The sequence below is a fragment of the Motacilla alba genome, chromosome 12 (assembly GCF_015832195.1).
Source record: "Motacilla alba alba isolate MOTALB_02 chromosome 12, Motacilla_alba_V1.0_pri, whole genome shotgun sequence".
In the NCBI taxonomy this organism is placed as follows: domain Eukaryota; kingdom Metazoa; phylum Chordata; class Aves; order Passeriformes; family Motacillidae; genus Motacilla; species Motacilla alba.
Window position 1 is genome coordinate 1,449,184 of NC_052027.1, and position 15,725 is coordinate 1,464,908.

The 15,725-nt window shown below is 49.8% G+C and overlaps 1 protein-coding gene across 12 annotated transcripts in view; it reads right to left on the reverse strand.

Annotated features, from left to right (window-relative positions):
- ITPR1 (inositol 1,4,5-trisphosphate receptor type 1) overlaps nt 1-15,725 on the reverse strand; it is a 162,604-nt gene that overhangs the window by 33,104 nt on the left and 113,775 nt on the right. For all 12 annotated transcript variants that reach the window (XM_038149707.1, XM_038149706.1, XM_038149703.1 and 9 more), the window contains 6 exons: nt 8,244-8,424; nt 7,399-7,652; nt 3,417-3,617; nt 2,181-2,291; nt 787-882; nt 182-304 (listed from right to left, as the gene is read on the reverse strand). In XM_038149707.1, the coding sequence (XP_038005635.1) occupies nt 182-304; nt 787-882; nt 2,181-2,291; nt 3,417-3,617; nt 7,399-7,652; nt 8,244-8,424 (966 nt within the window). The remainder of the gene's footprint in view (nt 1-181; nt 305-786; nt 883-2,180; nt 2,292-3,416; nt 3,618-7,398; nt 7,653-8,243; nt 8,425-15,725) is intronic.

Genomic DNA, 15,725 nt, shown 5'->3' on the forward strand with positions numbered 1-15,725 from the left:
TAAAAGAAAATTCCCCAAATTTTCTTGTATTATACTATTTTTGTTTCTGATTAAAATTAGGATTTGCTCTGCTAACAGGAGAACGTGCAGGGAGTCTGCCCCAGTGATGAGCCATGAAAACAGTTCCAGGGAAAAGCAGACTGTGGCTTTTCCCAGTTTGGGACTGGTGGTGGAACTCTACCTGATGAGCCAAGATATAAATGTTGTGTCCCACGTTCCTCGGAGACGCCGCGACATCTTCCCCGTTCTCTCCATCCTCAAACTCCACTTCTCCCTGCAGATAAGCCTTCTTGATCACCTCCACCTGGAGAGGGAGACAGGCAGGGAGAGGAGCTCAGGCCAAGGGTGGAACTGCTGAGGGCAGCACTCCCCTGGCACCCCCGTGGATGGGAATGGAGCAGAGCAGGGACGTTCAAAAGGAGCTCAGCGGGTTTCTCAACACCCAGGACAGACTGAACTCAGCCTCAGCCCAGCTCACCAGCTCAACAAACCAAACCTCACGTTTCCCTGAAGGTAACAAACGTGTTCCAGGCCACCCTCTCTGCACTGGCATCACATGCTGAGCACGGCTCCAACGCAGCCCTGAGCACTGGCACCAATGTCCCAATCAATGGTGCTTGGGCTGTGCTTCGGATCTCCTGCTTGTGTTTCACCAGCTCACACATAAACCAGCCCCAAAGCCTTGCCAGGGCTCCCTGGTCAGCTCTGGGGCCACAAGGCATTGTCACTTCTCTGTCTCCTGTGCAGATGAAGAGTCGGGAGCTGGGCAGGGGTCCCAGGACTCACCAGCTCCTTGGGCCTCATGTTGTAGAGGATCCTCTCTGCGTTCTCACTGTCATGCCTGCTCTCCATGATGGCCAGGAGCAGCTTGGAAGCATTGTTCTGAGGGCAGGGAAAAGCAAGGGAATCACTGCCAGGAGCCAAAAAACGAGGGTAGCCAGCCTGAGTGGCACCACTGTGCTGCCAGAAGGGCTTCAGGGACACAGCTCCCACAGGCAGCAGCCACTGCAGGCAGAGTGTGCCAGCCAGCCCAGGGCTCCCACAGCCTCACCTCACCAAGCCCTCCCTCTCCTCTCATTACTGACCTACCCAGCTTAACAGGATTTTTTAGCAGTTTATTCCCCAAAATCCTACTCATTGAAAGACATCAAATTAACCCCAGCCAAGGTTGAAATTTCTAAAAATGCTGCTGTTTTCATGCTCGTGCTGTTTTGTTTTGATTTAAGGGTACTGCAGCATCACCACAAGCTCTGAGCTCCCAAATGGTGCAGCTCAGCTCTGCTGAAGATGCTGCTGATTAAATCAAGGGACAGCCAGGGCTGAAGACACAGATGTGCTTTGCTGCTTTTAACTGAAATCACTCTGCAGTCTGCTCACGCCAAGGAACACAGAGAGGAAATGGGAAACTACCACAAGGCACCAGACTACTTTAATACGAACAATTAAGATTAAAATCCATCATGCCTGACAATAAAACCCAATAAAAGTATTTAATTTTGAAGTATAACGCTAATCGAGTCTAAAAGCATTTTTTATTTACAATAATAAAAAACCCACATTACCCATAATAATGGTGTGAGTCGGCAACGGAAAACAAGGAGACACTGCAGTGTCAGTCAGGGCAATAAGTCAGAAAGGAAATATTTCTCAAGCACAGGCTGAAGCAAGAGTGCTCTGGGACTGCTGTTGCTGGAGGGGAACCTGCTCCTGTGTTTTTGTGTTTTGAAACCAGCAGCAGGGCTAATTATTTCAGCATTAATATGGACAGCCATAAAGAATTGTTGATTTAATGTCAACCTATTAAACAACACCAACAGAGTGTTAGGAAAGTACTTGCAACACAAGAAATTTCAGTTCCACTGTCCACATAAAAGCTCAGCAACAACAGCAGAGTTTTCATCAGCTTTAGATTTTTTATCCTAAAATCACAGGAAGTGATTTTAGGATTCCTCAGCACATTCTGACTGCCTGCATCTCCCATCTGAGAACTGGTGGCTCCATGTCACCATTTAGAAGATTAAATACCTGTGACAATCTTTGAGCACTGCCTGCAGCTCACTGATGTATATCATTTTTTGGCACTTTTGAATATTGGGATATAACAAACACCCACATAACTTTAACAGTAAAGTCACGTTTTATCCCACTGTTAGCGTGCCTCACACAGAGCATTCACTTGCCTTCAGCTCCAACACGAGGTCCATCCTCTTCTTTCCCAGAGGGTTGATGTCATTGAGAATTAATGCTGTGATGATGTCAATGCCGTTGGACTCGTGGGTAGCAATGCAGTTCTGTCCAAAGAAAAGTCATCAGGCTTCACTAATTGCCTGCACTGCAAACGCAGCCCGGGCCAGTGACCCCTCCAGAGCAGCAGAGTCCCCTCTGTCATCACCTCATGGGCTGCCCGAGCTGGAAAACTGCACACAGAGCTCCAGGCAGGGCAACAACAAAAGATTTAAGGCATTTTGTTCCAAGCTTTTCCTCTCCTCAGCCATGGTCCTACTGGAGCCCCCGGCCTCAGGAAGCACGGAGAACCACAGCTGATAAATGAAGCATTTCCATGCCAAAGCCTGCAGGCTGGAGGAACAGTGTTTTACTGAGATTAGGGAGAGTTTTCTTTATTATAAATGTGCCAATCAACACCTACTTCAGTGCCGTCTACACAAAGAAAGGGAATTTCCATAACCTCCTGCCTACCCTTCAGCCCTGCTCTTGGAATGGTCTGTACCTAAAATGTACAAACAGCAGCTTGCTGTTCAACATCCAGAGAAATTCCTGTTCTGTCACTGAACTCCACACCTAGAGCACCTGAAGGGTTTTATTTGATTCAGAGAGCAGAGGGACACTGACGATTCTCCCTGGCATGCACAGCCTCACACATTCTCTTGCAGAGACAAGAAAGACAGAATAGTCACATCCCAGTCTTTCAGGACAATATTATGGTTCAATTAATAAGCAAATGGAGAGAATAAGCAGAAACTGGCACAGGGTGCCCAGAGCAGCTGGGGCTGCCCCTGGATCCCTGGCAGTGCCAAGGCCAGGTTGGACAGGGCTTGGAGCAGCCTGAGACAGTGGGAGGTGTCCCTGACATGGCAGGGGTGGCCCTGGATGGGCTTTAAGGTGCTCCCAACCCAACCCATTCTGGGATTATTTCAAGTACAGCAATTCCCCACTCTCCCTGTCCAGTCTAATGAAACAAATCTTAGCAAAGCAGAAATACTTCTACTGCTCTGAGTGCTTCAACTCCTCAGAGGGGGTCCTGAGAAAGACAAGCTGATTATGAGGAGTTGATAAAGGAAAAAATCCTCCAACTTGGGGGGGAAATAAAGTGAGCAGTGTTGTAAGACAACAGCAGGCTAGCAGAGCTGGGGCCCAGGGAGAAAGGGGGATGCATTTCCCAGCTCTGGGTTCGTTACCTGGTTCTCGTGGCAGGGCCCCTGACAGTACTCTGTCAAACTTTCCAGCGTCTGGTTGATCAGTGCCACGTTTTTCTCATTTATATACAGACCCAGCAGTCCAAGTCCCCCAGTTGTGCTCCCACAGATGCAGTCCAGGAACTGCAGTGTCTCACACACCAGGTTGTAGTTTGTCTTGTTGTTCTGGCAGCGTAGGAAATTCTGTGAGGAGAGTGTCAAAGCCATGAGGGAGGGGAAAAACCATGCAAAATGCTGTCTGGCTGATAGTATTTATTAATTTCATCCATCCCCAATTCCACTGCATGGTGGATTGCTCTGGCTCACTGTACAAGCAGTTTAAGCATCTTTCCAGGGCTTATTTGCAACGTGCTGCTCTCCTGAGCAGCTTGCTGTACAGCAGAGAACAGAGGGCATCCCACGAACAGAGAGATCCATTACAGCCTGACACACCCAGCATGGAGCAGGCATTCTGGGAAGCTCTCTGGAGCCTGGAAGCTTCACTCCACCTGCTGCTCTTCCCTGCCCAGCACCACCCAAGGCTCCCTCCTCCCAGACCTCTCTGGATTCCCTGGCTGGGGCCTCACAGCAGCTCCACCTGCACAAGAGGGACCTGAGTGCACACCTTGAAGGAAGGTGCCTTAAAATGGAATTCTCTCCACTGCATTTCTTTCCATGTAATTATTGTGACTCCTGCTTGAAGCTGCTGATTAGGAGCAGCTCCTCTAATGAAAAGCCAGATTCGTCACCGTGGATTTAAAAGCCTTCTGCTCTCCTATATTCTAAATGAAAAAAAGCACCAAACCCACCCAAACTGAAGGACAACTAATGAAAACCAATCTCCCAGTGACTCAGATGCTGTTTGCCAGTGAATTCCCAGCAGTGCTGCAAAGATTAGCACCCACTACCACTTGCTTTTCCTTCAAGTTTCAGCAGCAAAACTCTTATTTAGCTTAATTCTAGCAGGTAACTACAATTCCAGGGTGAAAAAGCCCTCAGAGGAACAGAAGCCATGGAGTATGGAACCAGCAGGGTCTTTCCTGCCAGCCCAGAGAGCAGCACTGTCCCTGGCTGTCTCTGCCTGAGTCAGACTAATGAGTCTTTTAAGGCAAACAGAGAGAGAAATTGCAGATTCAATGGAAGGCGAAGCTATAAAAGGAAAACGCTGTCTATGAATGCAGACTAAAGGTGACAGTGATTCAGCACATTTCAGCTGATTGCTCATTTAGTATCCTGACTTCTGATTAACTTGTCAGGATGTAAAAAAGGTTGATCCTACAGAAATCGGAGCTCGTGCCTTCCCTCCAGGAAAAAAAGCAAAAGGAAAGGATAATACCCAAAGCGAGGAGGTAAAAATGCTCCCTGGCTGCAGCACAGCATTTCTGCTGATTGCAGCTAAGCTTGTACCTGAACTGCTTGATCCACAGTCAGCAAGGAGAGAAGAGGAATGAGGCACAAGACATTGTGAGGCTGAAACAAGGGGAAGGAAAAAATGGTAGAAAACAAACCCCTGCTGCACTGTGAGAAACTGCCCCGGGGAGTGTCTGCTGCTGTCTCAGCCAGGACAGAGTGAACTCTTCGTTTTCAGTCACCCAGAGCACCTCACAGTGGGAACACAGCTCTGCAGTGCTCAGTGTGCCACCCCACTGCTCCCCGTGGGAATGACCCCGGGGTGTGCAGACAGACAGACCCTGCACCAGAAGCAGCAGCCACGGGCAGATCCAGCTAGAACACATGGGAAGCACACATCCACCATTCATCCCAGTCCTTGCATTCACTGGAGAGGGTACTGCAGCTCCTCCAGCCCCATGGAGGGCTGTGGAACAGCATCCACACGGAGCAAACTGGGGCTGTGTCTGGGAAGGGCTGCCTGATGCACAGGGCACAGCACTGCAGCTGCCCGAGCACCCAGAGACCTCCTCCTCCTCATCCTCCTCCTCCTCCCTCAGCACAGCAGCTCCTCCAGCATGACTGGCACTGCCCTGTGTTTGCCCATCAGCTCCCACAGGTGCCAACAGCCTGGAAAGGCTCGGGGTGCCCAGCACACACCTGCGCCAGGCGGGTGATTCCAACTCACTCCTCATTCAAATGTGATGTGCAATTCTGGGAGACACTCAGCTTCCTGCAGAGCCCTTCCCTGGTCCTTTAGGCAGCGAGTCCTCTGGCACTACTGCAGGGAGCTCAGTTACGTGTTCCAGCTGCAGACACCAAAATTTTGGAGGAACAGACACTTCTGCCTTCCCTTTGGGGCTGAGGGAGAAGGACAAACCTCAAAGCAGGCAGGCAGAAAGAGGATTACACTGGAAAAGCTGCTCTTTTTGTTGTTGTTGCTGTTGCTACAAAAAGAAATCCCTTCTTCTCTCAGAGCTGACTACAACTACCTGCTGTTTGGGAAATGGGATTGTTCAGGACGGGGAGGAGCTCAGGCCAAGTTTCTGCACTGGCTGGAATTCAAGTGTGCTCCTATAGCTGCGGGTGCCTGGCCAAAGGCAGCAGAGGATCCTGCGCGTGCGGTTTGGAACCGCGCCACGGGAACGGGAACGGCACCGCCAGCGGCAGGAAAATCCTCTGACAAAACACACATCAAAGGGCTCTTCTTCTTTAAAATGAGAGAAAGGCTGATGTATGGAACCTGGGCACTCAGAGATGCTCCCAGAAGGTTTCCGTGCAGCTGGGATCCCACGTGCTGCCGGGGCATTCCCGCTCAGAGGAAGCGATTTGGCAGCTCCGCAAAGCTCTCACGCAGGGTCCCACGCTCCCGCCGGCCACGGAACAATGAGCAATCAAGGCAATTATTGCTCTTTCTGAGGGCATTTAGCACATTGTACAGCGCCTCACCAGCTCCTCCATCCCAACCCGGCAGCACTGAACAAAAATCATCTGAATTGCAGCCCCTTTGCAAGGGGGAACCTGCTCTGCGCTCCCTGGAATTCTACAAACACATCCCAGAGCAGCACAGGACACCGAGGCTGCCAGGACCTTTGGACACTGCCAACTCCAACCCCTGTCACGAGGCAGCTGGAGCAGAGCCTGGCCCGGCCTCTCCACATCCCCCATCAGGTGTTTGCACACATGGGGAGAGATTCTGAGCCTTCTCCTCTCCAGCTCGACCTCTCCCAGCTGCCCCTGCCTCTCCTTGCCCATCAGATGCTCCAGCCCCACGGTCCCCTCTGAGACTCCCTGCTGGACTCAGGAACCCAGGACTGGAGCCAGAATTCCACACAGAGCCTGGGGCATCCAGTTTAGATGTTTCCCATCCCAATTCTCCACCAAGGGTAAGACTCCCTTGCTTCAGACCTCACCAGGGTCTCAGGGTTGGTGAAGGCCAGTCCTATCAGCAAGGGGCACTGAAGGTGGCACTGAGCTCCCTGACTTTCTCCATGTCCTCTGTCACCAGGGGTTCTCCTCGTTCCACAGCAAACACACCTCTGCCTAGCTCCTCCTGTGTGGATACAACCTAGAAATCCTGCTCACTGCCCTTCATGTCCCTCAGCAGATTCACCTCCAGCTGAGGCTTTCCTAACAGCTTCACCATGTGTTCAACTCTAGCTAGGCACATGAACAGATCCAAGAAAATCCAGGAGAACCTGGTTACTGCAAAGCTAATCTTGAAGGCTGCTGGAACCAAGTCCTAATGCTATCTTCATTTTCCTACATGATCTTTCTTTCTCTCTCCTCTCAAAAGCAAATCAGTAACTTCACAGTACAGCACCTGCTTGCTCTCAACATACACTTTTTAAAAGCTGCAAGAAGTGTTGATCCCACCACCTTTAATGTATGTACCTTTCAAAGACCACTGGATAACTGGATTTGCTCTTATCAGCCCAGCAAGGTGTAAGTACATTTTTTTTGGATTAACATCAAGACCAAAGAAAACAACTGGTCACATAATCCATTTAAAAAGGGCCTGGGGTTAGGGCTAATGGTGTGGCAGCAGTGAGTGCACAAGGCACCCCGAGCACAGCTGCCCGGAGCCGGGCGGTACCTGCAAGTCCCGGTTGTGGTTTTCACAGAGCAGCTGCAGGAAGCGCAGGATGGGCTGCATGATGGAGATGACAGCACTCATCTCCAGCTCATCCTTGCTCTTGTCTGCTGCAGCCTGGGCTCCCTCTCCTGCTGAGTAGTGCTCCTCGGGGTCGGCCTCTCTCCGGTAGGTGTTGTACGCCTTCCGCGTGGCCGCCGACGCCTCCAGCAGCTGGTCCCGCACCTCCTCTGTGATCTGGGACATGGGCTCCCTCACTACAACACACCAGGACACATCTTCCTTAGGGCAGCTGGATAAGGAGGGCCAGGAAATCTGTCCACACGGTCCCCTGGCAGCCTCACCCGCAGGCCCAGCTGTTGAGCAGCAGCTCTTTGGTGAGTACGTTTAGTGTAGGCAGGGGCTCGTGCCACACTCTGCACCTCGTACACCAACCACAGCAGGGTTATACATTTAGGGATTAATTGGTTAGGGCACACACATCTAGCATGAGCAGGAGTTATACTAAAAGGACCTGCTTCAGAACAAAATGAGGATTTCTTCACTAATTGTTAGAGAAGGCACTGACCACAACCCACGGCCCGGGGTTGTTCCTATGGATCAGATTTGGGCAGCTTGTCACGAGACAAGGCAGCAGAGTCTCAGCTCAGAAAGACTTTTCCTCATTTCAACAGCACAACCTCACAAATGGATGAAGAGGGGATGAAGCTCTTGAAATCCTGAGCCAGGGCACCACTGATCTCTGAACTTTGCTCTGTGGGATCAGAGATCAGAGCATTACTGCATCAACTGAAATGAGTTCAAAACACACGCCCTGTCACTTCAGAAGGGGAATGACTGGGGATTACCTCTTTTCCTGTTGGGGACATCTCTGTCCGAGTCTTCATCTTTCTTTTTGTTTCCTAAGTCACTGGTGTTGACTGTGACAGTTGCTTTGATTTCTTGCTGTGCCACTTTCATGCGGTCATAAAAAACCTTAAAGAACTTCTCAGATTTCTTATCTTCAGTCAGTCGGCAGAAGAAGGAATGCTGCAAGAGAAAAGGAACAGCATCTGTAGCTCCACACACAGCCTGAATCCAGACAATTCCACCTTTCTGCATTGTGTGGTATCCTGCAGGACTGGGAGCTTCATGACTTGTCAGTAAGCTGAAACTCACAGCAATGGAAACTTGCAGTTTATTGTGAGGCAGCTCCAGTGTCTCAGCTTGGTTAAGTCCCTCATTAACAACTTCAAATGCAGGTTTAAAGAGAAGTGAGGGCAATCAATCACACCAGGCTGATACACTTGGGCAGCACACCTCACTCTCCACAAGGGAGATAAAGTAAATACCAGGAATTAAAGTAAGGAGAAGGGAATTCCCTATAATTTGATTACCAATGCAGAAACAAAACGGTATGGGCAAAATATAGAAGAAGAACTGTCCTGCCCTTCCCACCCTCAAATCCAAGGGACTGTGACTCACAACATTCAAAAGCCAATGTTAATCACAGTCCAAAAATGCACAAACAGGGCGATGTCGTGAGGGACATCTCGTGCTGAGTTTCCCCTGCCCTGCCTGCAGCAGGATCCTTAAAACTCCTTTTAGTTCCCACTCCAATATATCTTGAAGGGACAGAAAAGCTCAAAGCACTGACTACTTTTAAGAAGGTTTATTACTCTTCTTCTGCACATATGTGCACAGAGACAGAAAGTTCTCCCTAAAATCGAGGAGAATACAAATCATGCACAGGTCAAGAAGGAGCCAACACAGTGAGTGATCAGACAACTCTTGATGAAACCAATATGCTGTTACATAAATCAGGACCAGAGCTTAAACACGACTGAAGGATGAACTTGTAAGTGGGTCACCTTATGCAGAGCATTATGAAATTAGTTAGCATTCTGCAGCGGCTCGCCATCCAACAGCTTTACATGATGAATAGGAATGAAGGCTGATTTATTGAAAAAACAAATTAAAATGGGAACAGCAATATATCCTGGCCGCTCCGCTGCGGAGCACACGGGGCTGTGGCTGCTGCTGCCTTTGATCACTCCAGCAGCTGCGTGGAGAACACACAGAGTGACTTTGAACACTCCCAGAGCTGTGCCTTTGATTACAGGCAGAGCAGGAGTGTGGCTATTTAAAGAACGTGGTCAATATTCAGGAGCTATCCCTCCCACCACTGCAGTACCTCCCACTTGCCCTTAGCACCTCAGGTAAACTCTGAAGATTGTGTTTATTTCTGGTGATTAACAGAGAGGAGGGAAAGCAGAACAACCCAGGACAGACATCCCAAATCCCCCCACAGCAGTACCCCCCTCCTGACAGCCACCCAGACAGTCCAGCAAGCAGAGCTGCCAGAGCACTGCAGGACAAGCCCTCTGCCCAAACACTGCTGGGCCTGTGATGTGCCCAGGGTGATCTGGGTGCTCAGTTCATTTATTAGCACTGGTACAGTAAAAATAAAACATCTAATCCAAGACTTTGGATCAACAATTTGAATGTTTTCTCATAATGTTTTCCCATGGCTTTAAACTGAACGAGGGCTGACTTAGATTAGGTATATTCAAGAAATTCTTCCCTGGACAGGGGGTGAGGCTGACCAACAACCCCTCAATAACTGGGGGGTTGAGGCAGCCAAGCCTGAACTAACTCTGAGACTTGGTGGCTGCAAGGACAGAAAGAGAAGAGTTTGTATCCAAGGAGCATCTTGGAAATTTCACTCTACAAAGACTACAAATAGTAACAACAACAACAACAATAATTTACAGATCGACCAGCAGAAACCACAGGCTCTAAAAAGGCCAAACACTTTAGAAAAAATGTGGTTGTCAGGCAGTGATGGCCGTGACCTGGCTGTCACATCTGCAGAGCCCAGACAGGAGGAATTTCCCTGTGATGAAGCTGCGCTGAAGGAAAAGCCTTTTTCTAATGAACCACACCAAAGAAATACCTTTTCTGAGAGTAATTACTTCTTGCTGACAGACTTGATTTTTGTCGTCTTTTCAAGCTTCTTAACTGAGTTTCCACTGCACTTCAGAGAAAAAACCCCAAATGAAAGGAGCATTTCCAGTAAAGCTTTTTGTGCATGCTGTGCATACACTGAAGGGGTGTCACCAAATGATTGTTTCCGTTTAGGTCAGGATGCCTAACACCTTCACACATATGAATCAACCACATGCCAGCTCCCAAAGATACTGTATTTTAAGAGGTGTGATCTTGCAAGTTGCGCTTGAGCAGGTAACGGGTGGTGATAATTATGACAGAAATCCTAAAATCTTATTTACAGATATAGCCTCCAAGCAGAAAGTGGAGAAATCTCCCTTTTTAAAATGGAAATCGAGTGGCCATTTTAGAGCACCGTCTGCTGGGGTCCTGGCTTGTGTACAGACACCATGGAACCACAGGCTGCTGAAAGAGCAAGCGTGGAGGAACAGCCAACCTCCACACTCCTGTGGGATTTTGAGGAACAGAGCTTTAAACATAGCCCTGACACTGCAGCATCTGACACCAGCCATCCCTGAGGATCCACTCACCATCACACTGGGGTCTGGGAGTTCCTAAAAACCCGCTGCAGGCAGGGAACTGTGTCCCTTAAGGAACCAGGGGGGGCTGTGTCTGGCTGCCCCAGTAGGGAAAAGCTGTCTGAGAGGTGGTGGAGACACAGCTCCATCCGGTACTGGAGACACGGGCAGTGAAGGCCAGAGAGGGATTTGTGACACGGGCATGGAGGGACAGGACACAGGGAGTGGCTTCCCACTGCCAGAGGACAGGGTTAGATGGGATTTTGGGAAGAACTTCCTCCCTGTGAGGGTGGGCAGGCCCTGGCACAGGGTGCCCAGAGAAATTGTGGCTGCCCCTGGATCCCTGGCAGTGCCCAAGGTCAGGCTGGAGCCCCCTGGGCTAGGGGAAGGAGTCCCTGCCCATGGCAGGGAATTGGAAGTAGATGATATTTCAGGTCCCTTCCAACCCAAAGCATTCTGGCATTCACACATTGTGAAACTGCATTTTATTTCAGCCTTGCATTGTTGACGTCTGTTAAGTCATCAGCCCTGCACAGGAGCCATGGCCACAGCAGCCCGGCAGGTTTGCCCCATGGACTCAGGCTCAGCAAAGAACTTTTCAAGTGCCCCCACAGCCCAAAGGAAGCCCAGCTGATCTCCAGAGCACAGGAACCACGGCCGAGATAATGGGACGGTAATTAATTACACAGAAGGAAAGACAGACCCACTCCACCTGAGCAGCACAAGTGTCTGACAGGACACATCCTCACTGTGAGCAAGGACATCAGCACAGAGCCCTCCACCATTTCTAAGGAGGGAGCAACCACCTCCTGCACAGATGCAGTGATGCACTTCACCACCGTGATGCCTGTGCTGGGCTCTCCTTCCATCGCCTCCAAACAGTGATGTTTCCCCTGAAACACTCAGTGAAACACTCACTGACGTTCACTGTTCCAAGGGAATGGAAGGAGAACCTCCTCTCTGCAAAAGCAGCCACACCACTGCTCCTCCTGACAGCCAGACTAAAGCACCACGGAGCAGATCCACCACTAACACCAGCTACCAGAAAACCTGTGGAGTAACTTCCTTTCCTCTCCATCACCCTCCTCTGTTCCTAAGGGATTCCAGCCAGAAGCCTCATGCACAGCAGGACATCCCCCTTCCACCTCTGCCCCTCCAGTGCATCCCCCTGGGCCAAAGAGGTCAGTGAGTAAATCCCACCATCACCTATGACTTTATCTCCTGGTGCCCACCTCAAGTGGCAGGAGAGCTGCAAATCCAGAGATGGATTTCTCTGGAAAAGAAACTGAAGGCCAAGTCCCTATTGCAGGACCTTGACCTGCCACAGCCCTGCCCACCCTGGTGCACCAGCAGCCCCTCGAGCTCCCTCACTGACTCTGCCTGTGTTTAAAGTGTTTTTTTGAGAAAAAGAATCCTGTCTTTCTTGAGCAAGTGTCAGAGATGATGAACTACGTCTCTCTAGGGTCTGTTCCAGTGGTTATTAACTGTTACAAACAGGTGGTTAAGCTCTTCTTTATGCCACTAACTTCCAGTCACTGATGTTTTTTTGAGTGTCTCTTCTGTAGTTATTCTCAGGAACTTGGTCTCCTCTTCCCTTCTGACTATTTACATACTGTGTGAAATGTTTACCTAACGTTTTGTGCTAAACTGAAAATACCATTTTTGCTTGCTGACTTTTTATTCAGCATTAATATCATTTTCTGTGGTGGGTATTTTTTGGCATGTTCTTAAATATTGTAAATCATTAACAAGCTGGATTGTAGAACCACATTAAAAAAATAAATCACCAAAGAATGGGCACATTTCCTGGCATTAACATTTAATTCTAAGACCTTTGACATATGTAATATACAAAATTTATAATGATGAGTGGAAGAGAAGCTCAGCTAACTCCCCAGCAGTTCAGGGGGGTGGGATTATGGAGGCAGGATAACCACAGGGCAGGGACAAATGCTCCTTAACGTGTCTGTCGTACCAGCAGTGGGTAACAAATTGGATTTTAGCCAGCAGAACTGACATCTGTCCTGTGGAGAGTGAAACCACACAGCACAGCAGGCTGGTACCTTTGTGTAAGGTGTACAGAGGACACACCCAGGTAACTAATCCACTCTAAATGTAACTAATCCACAGGAAATTTCATGATGAGTGAGCTTGTGCCCAGCGTAGGATTGTTAAATGGGAAAGCAGCTGAAGGCAGCTGATTTCTAGCTCTTGCCTCTGAAAGCCTTGCCAGTTTGGGCTGTGTGTGCTGCCCCCTTTACTGGGAACACCTTTCCCCGCCCTGTCACCTGGCTCTGCCCCCAAGTCACGACAGTTCTGCCAGCCAAGGAAAGGAACACCACTTGGATTGTTCCTCATGGAACAGCTTGACTTTCCACCCCAGACTCATTCCAGGCTGGGCTGTCTGACCCATCCTGTGGGAAGCAGCAGCAAAACCCAGCAGTTTAAGCAAACCCCTGGGTTTAAGCAGGCTCTGCTCAGCTGTGTTTGCTCCCCACGAGGGGTGGCCTGGCCTGAGGCAGCCTTGGCTGCAGGAGCCACGGCGAGGTTGCCGTCAGCCCACGGAGCTCGGAGCGTTCCCGGGGCCGCACCCTCCCTTGGATGTTTCATCAGCCACCAAGCCCTGCCAGACCATCCCAACGCATCCCAAAGAATTCCCCAGCAAAACAAGCTTCTGATTACCAAGAAACAAGGGAAAGCAAAGCCCCAGCAAACACCCCAGCAATTAAAGCAAACTGCTTTAACTGTTGTCTCCTTCCCCATTTCCCTAATGCCAGCGAGCAGAAAACACCCCGGGACCTTGGCGAGCCGGGGAGATTGCAGAGAGGAAAGTCCCTCCAGAAGGAGGAGAAAGCTCAGTGATCTGGCTTCAACTCAGGACATTTTATTCCAACACTAGAGAGAAATCACTGCAGGGACCTCGGCTCGCTCGGGTTATCCAGCCAGGCTGCCAGCACGAACTAATGCAAAACTTGTGTGCTACTTCATCTCGGCAGGAAGTTTGCCACCCCCAGACGACTTCTTAGAGCTGGACTACTTCAAACAAGCCACATTTTAAGGGGAACTGCATTAACACAAGCATTGAATTAAGCACAAGTGCCAACCCTCTACATTCTGCCTAAACATATTGCGAGGGCTTCCACTGCAGAGAATTCCAACCTAACTCTGCTTTCGGTCCCTCCTCATTTATTTATTTTGAATATCACTAATCTCTCTCTCTTCTCAATCTCTCGTACGTCCTGGCTCGCTGGAGATCCATCACTTTGGGCATGAGTGATGGATATCATTAGTCTTGCATAGCTTAAGGAAATGGCAGCTGAAATATTTCACACTGAACATACTTCACAGTTTGAAATAAACCCATAAGGAAAATCTGCCAGAACACCTCAATTGCCTGTTTTCTTTGCAAACTGTAAAATAAACTTTGTCCTGAAAGCAGAAGGAGGACTTCCCAGCTCTATTTTCCACAAATAAGACAAACTCTCCCTGCCATGGGCATCCACTCTGCACCCTGCACAGCTCTGCTCTTTGCTGTGCAGGGTTCTGCCCACTTATGGGAGAATGTTTTTTGGGGGTGGTGAGTGTACAGAGCCTGACCTGTGGAAATGCTTGCCTGTCCCAGCCAGATATGAGACCAGCAGCACATCTACACCAGGAAGAGCCCCTGTATCCTGCTTGTCCTTCTACTGCAACACCCAAAATCTTGATGCAACTTGACGTCATTTCACAGAAGAAAGCAAAACAAACCTCACACAGAGACAGTTCCCTCACACCCTTCCAGAGCCAGCACGAGCCCTTGGAAGGATGAGGTGACACTGGTGGAGGCACAGTGGGGGAACAACAGGCACAAACAGCAGTATGGGCTCACAGATGGCCTCGGGAGCTTGGGAGACTCGGGGTCTGCCCTGCTGATGGGGTTCCTCCTGCATCCCTGTGGGAACACCCAGGGCTGGGTCACTCAGCTCAGCCACGGCAGAAGCAGGGAGCCCATTTCCCACGGCAGGAGAGTGGATCCCATATCCCATGGCAGGAGCATGGAGCCCATATCCCATGGCAGAATTATGGATCCCATATCCCATGGCAGAATCACGGAGCCCATACGCCATGGCAGGAGCATGAATCCCATATCCCATGGCAGGAGCATGAATCCCATATGCTATGGCAGGAGCATGGAGCCCATTCCCTAGAGCAGAATCATGGATCCCATATGCTATGGCAGGAGCATGGAGCCCATTCCCTAGAGCAGAATCATGGATCCCATATCCCATGGCAGGAGCAGGGAGCCCATTCCCTAGAGCAGAATCATGGATCCCATATCCCATGGCAGGAGCAGGGAGCCCATTCCCTAGAGCAGAATCATGGAGCCCATATGCTATGGCAGGAGCATGGAGCCCATTCCCTAGAGCAGAATCATGGATCTCATATCCCATGGCAGGAGCAGGGAGCCCATTCCCTAGAGCAGAATCATGGATCCCATATCCCATGGCAGGAGCAGGGAGCCCATTCCCCACTGAACCGGCAAGTGCTGTGTAGGTGTGAGAAACAAGGAAGTCTGCAGACTCCCCAAAAGGAAAAAAAAAAAAAAAAAATATAAGATCTCCTTGAGAGACAGAGGAATTAAAGAAAACCATAGCAACAAGTCAGTCCACCTACCCAAACCACCCACCCACCACCAGTTTCATTTGCTGACGCACTTCAAAAACAAGCTGGCTCCTACCCGCTCTGGAAGGTGAGCAAGCCCTGAGAGCTCATTAAATTCCCTTCTCAGCTACTCTTGTGTGCCTGCAGCTAGTGAGCAAGTGGGATATAAATAGAAGTTATATA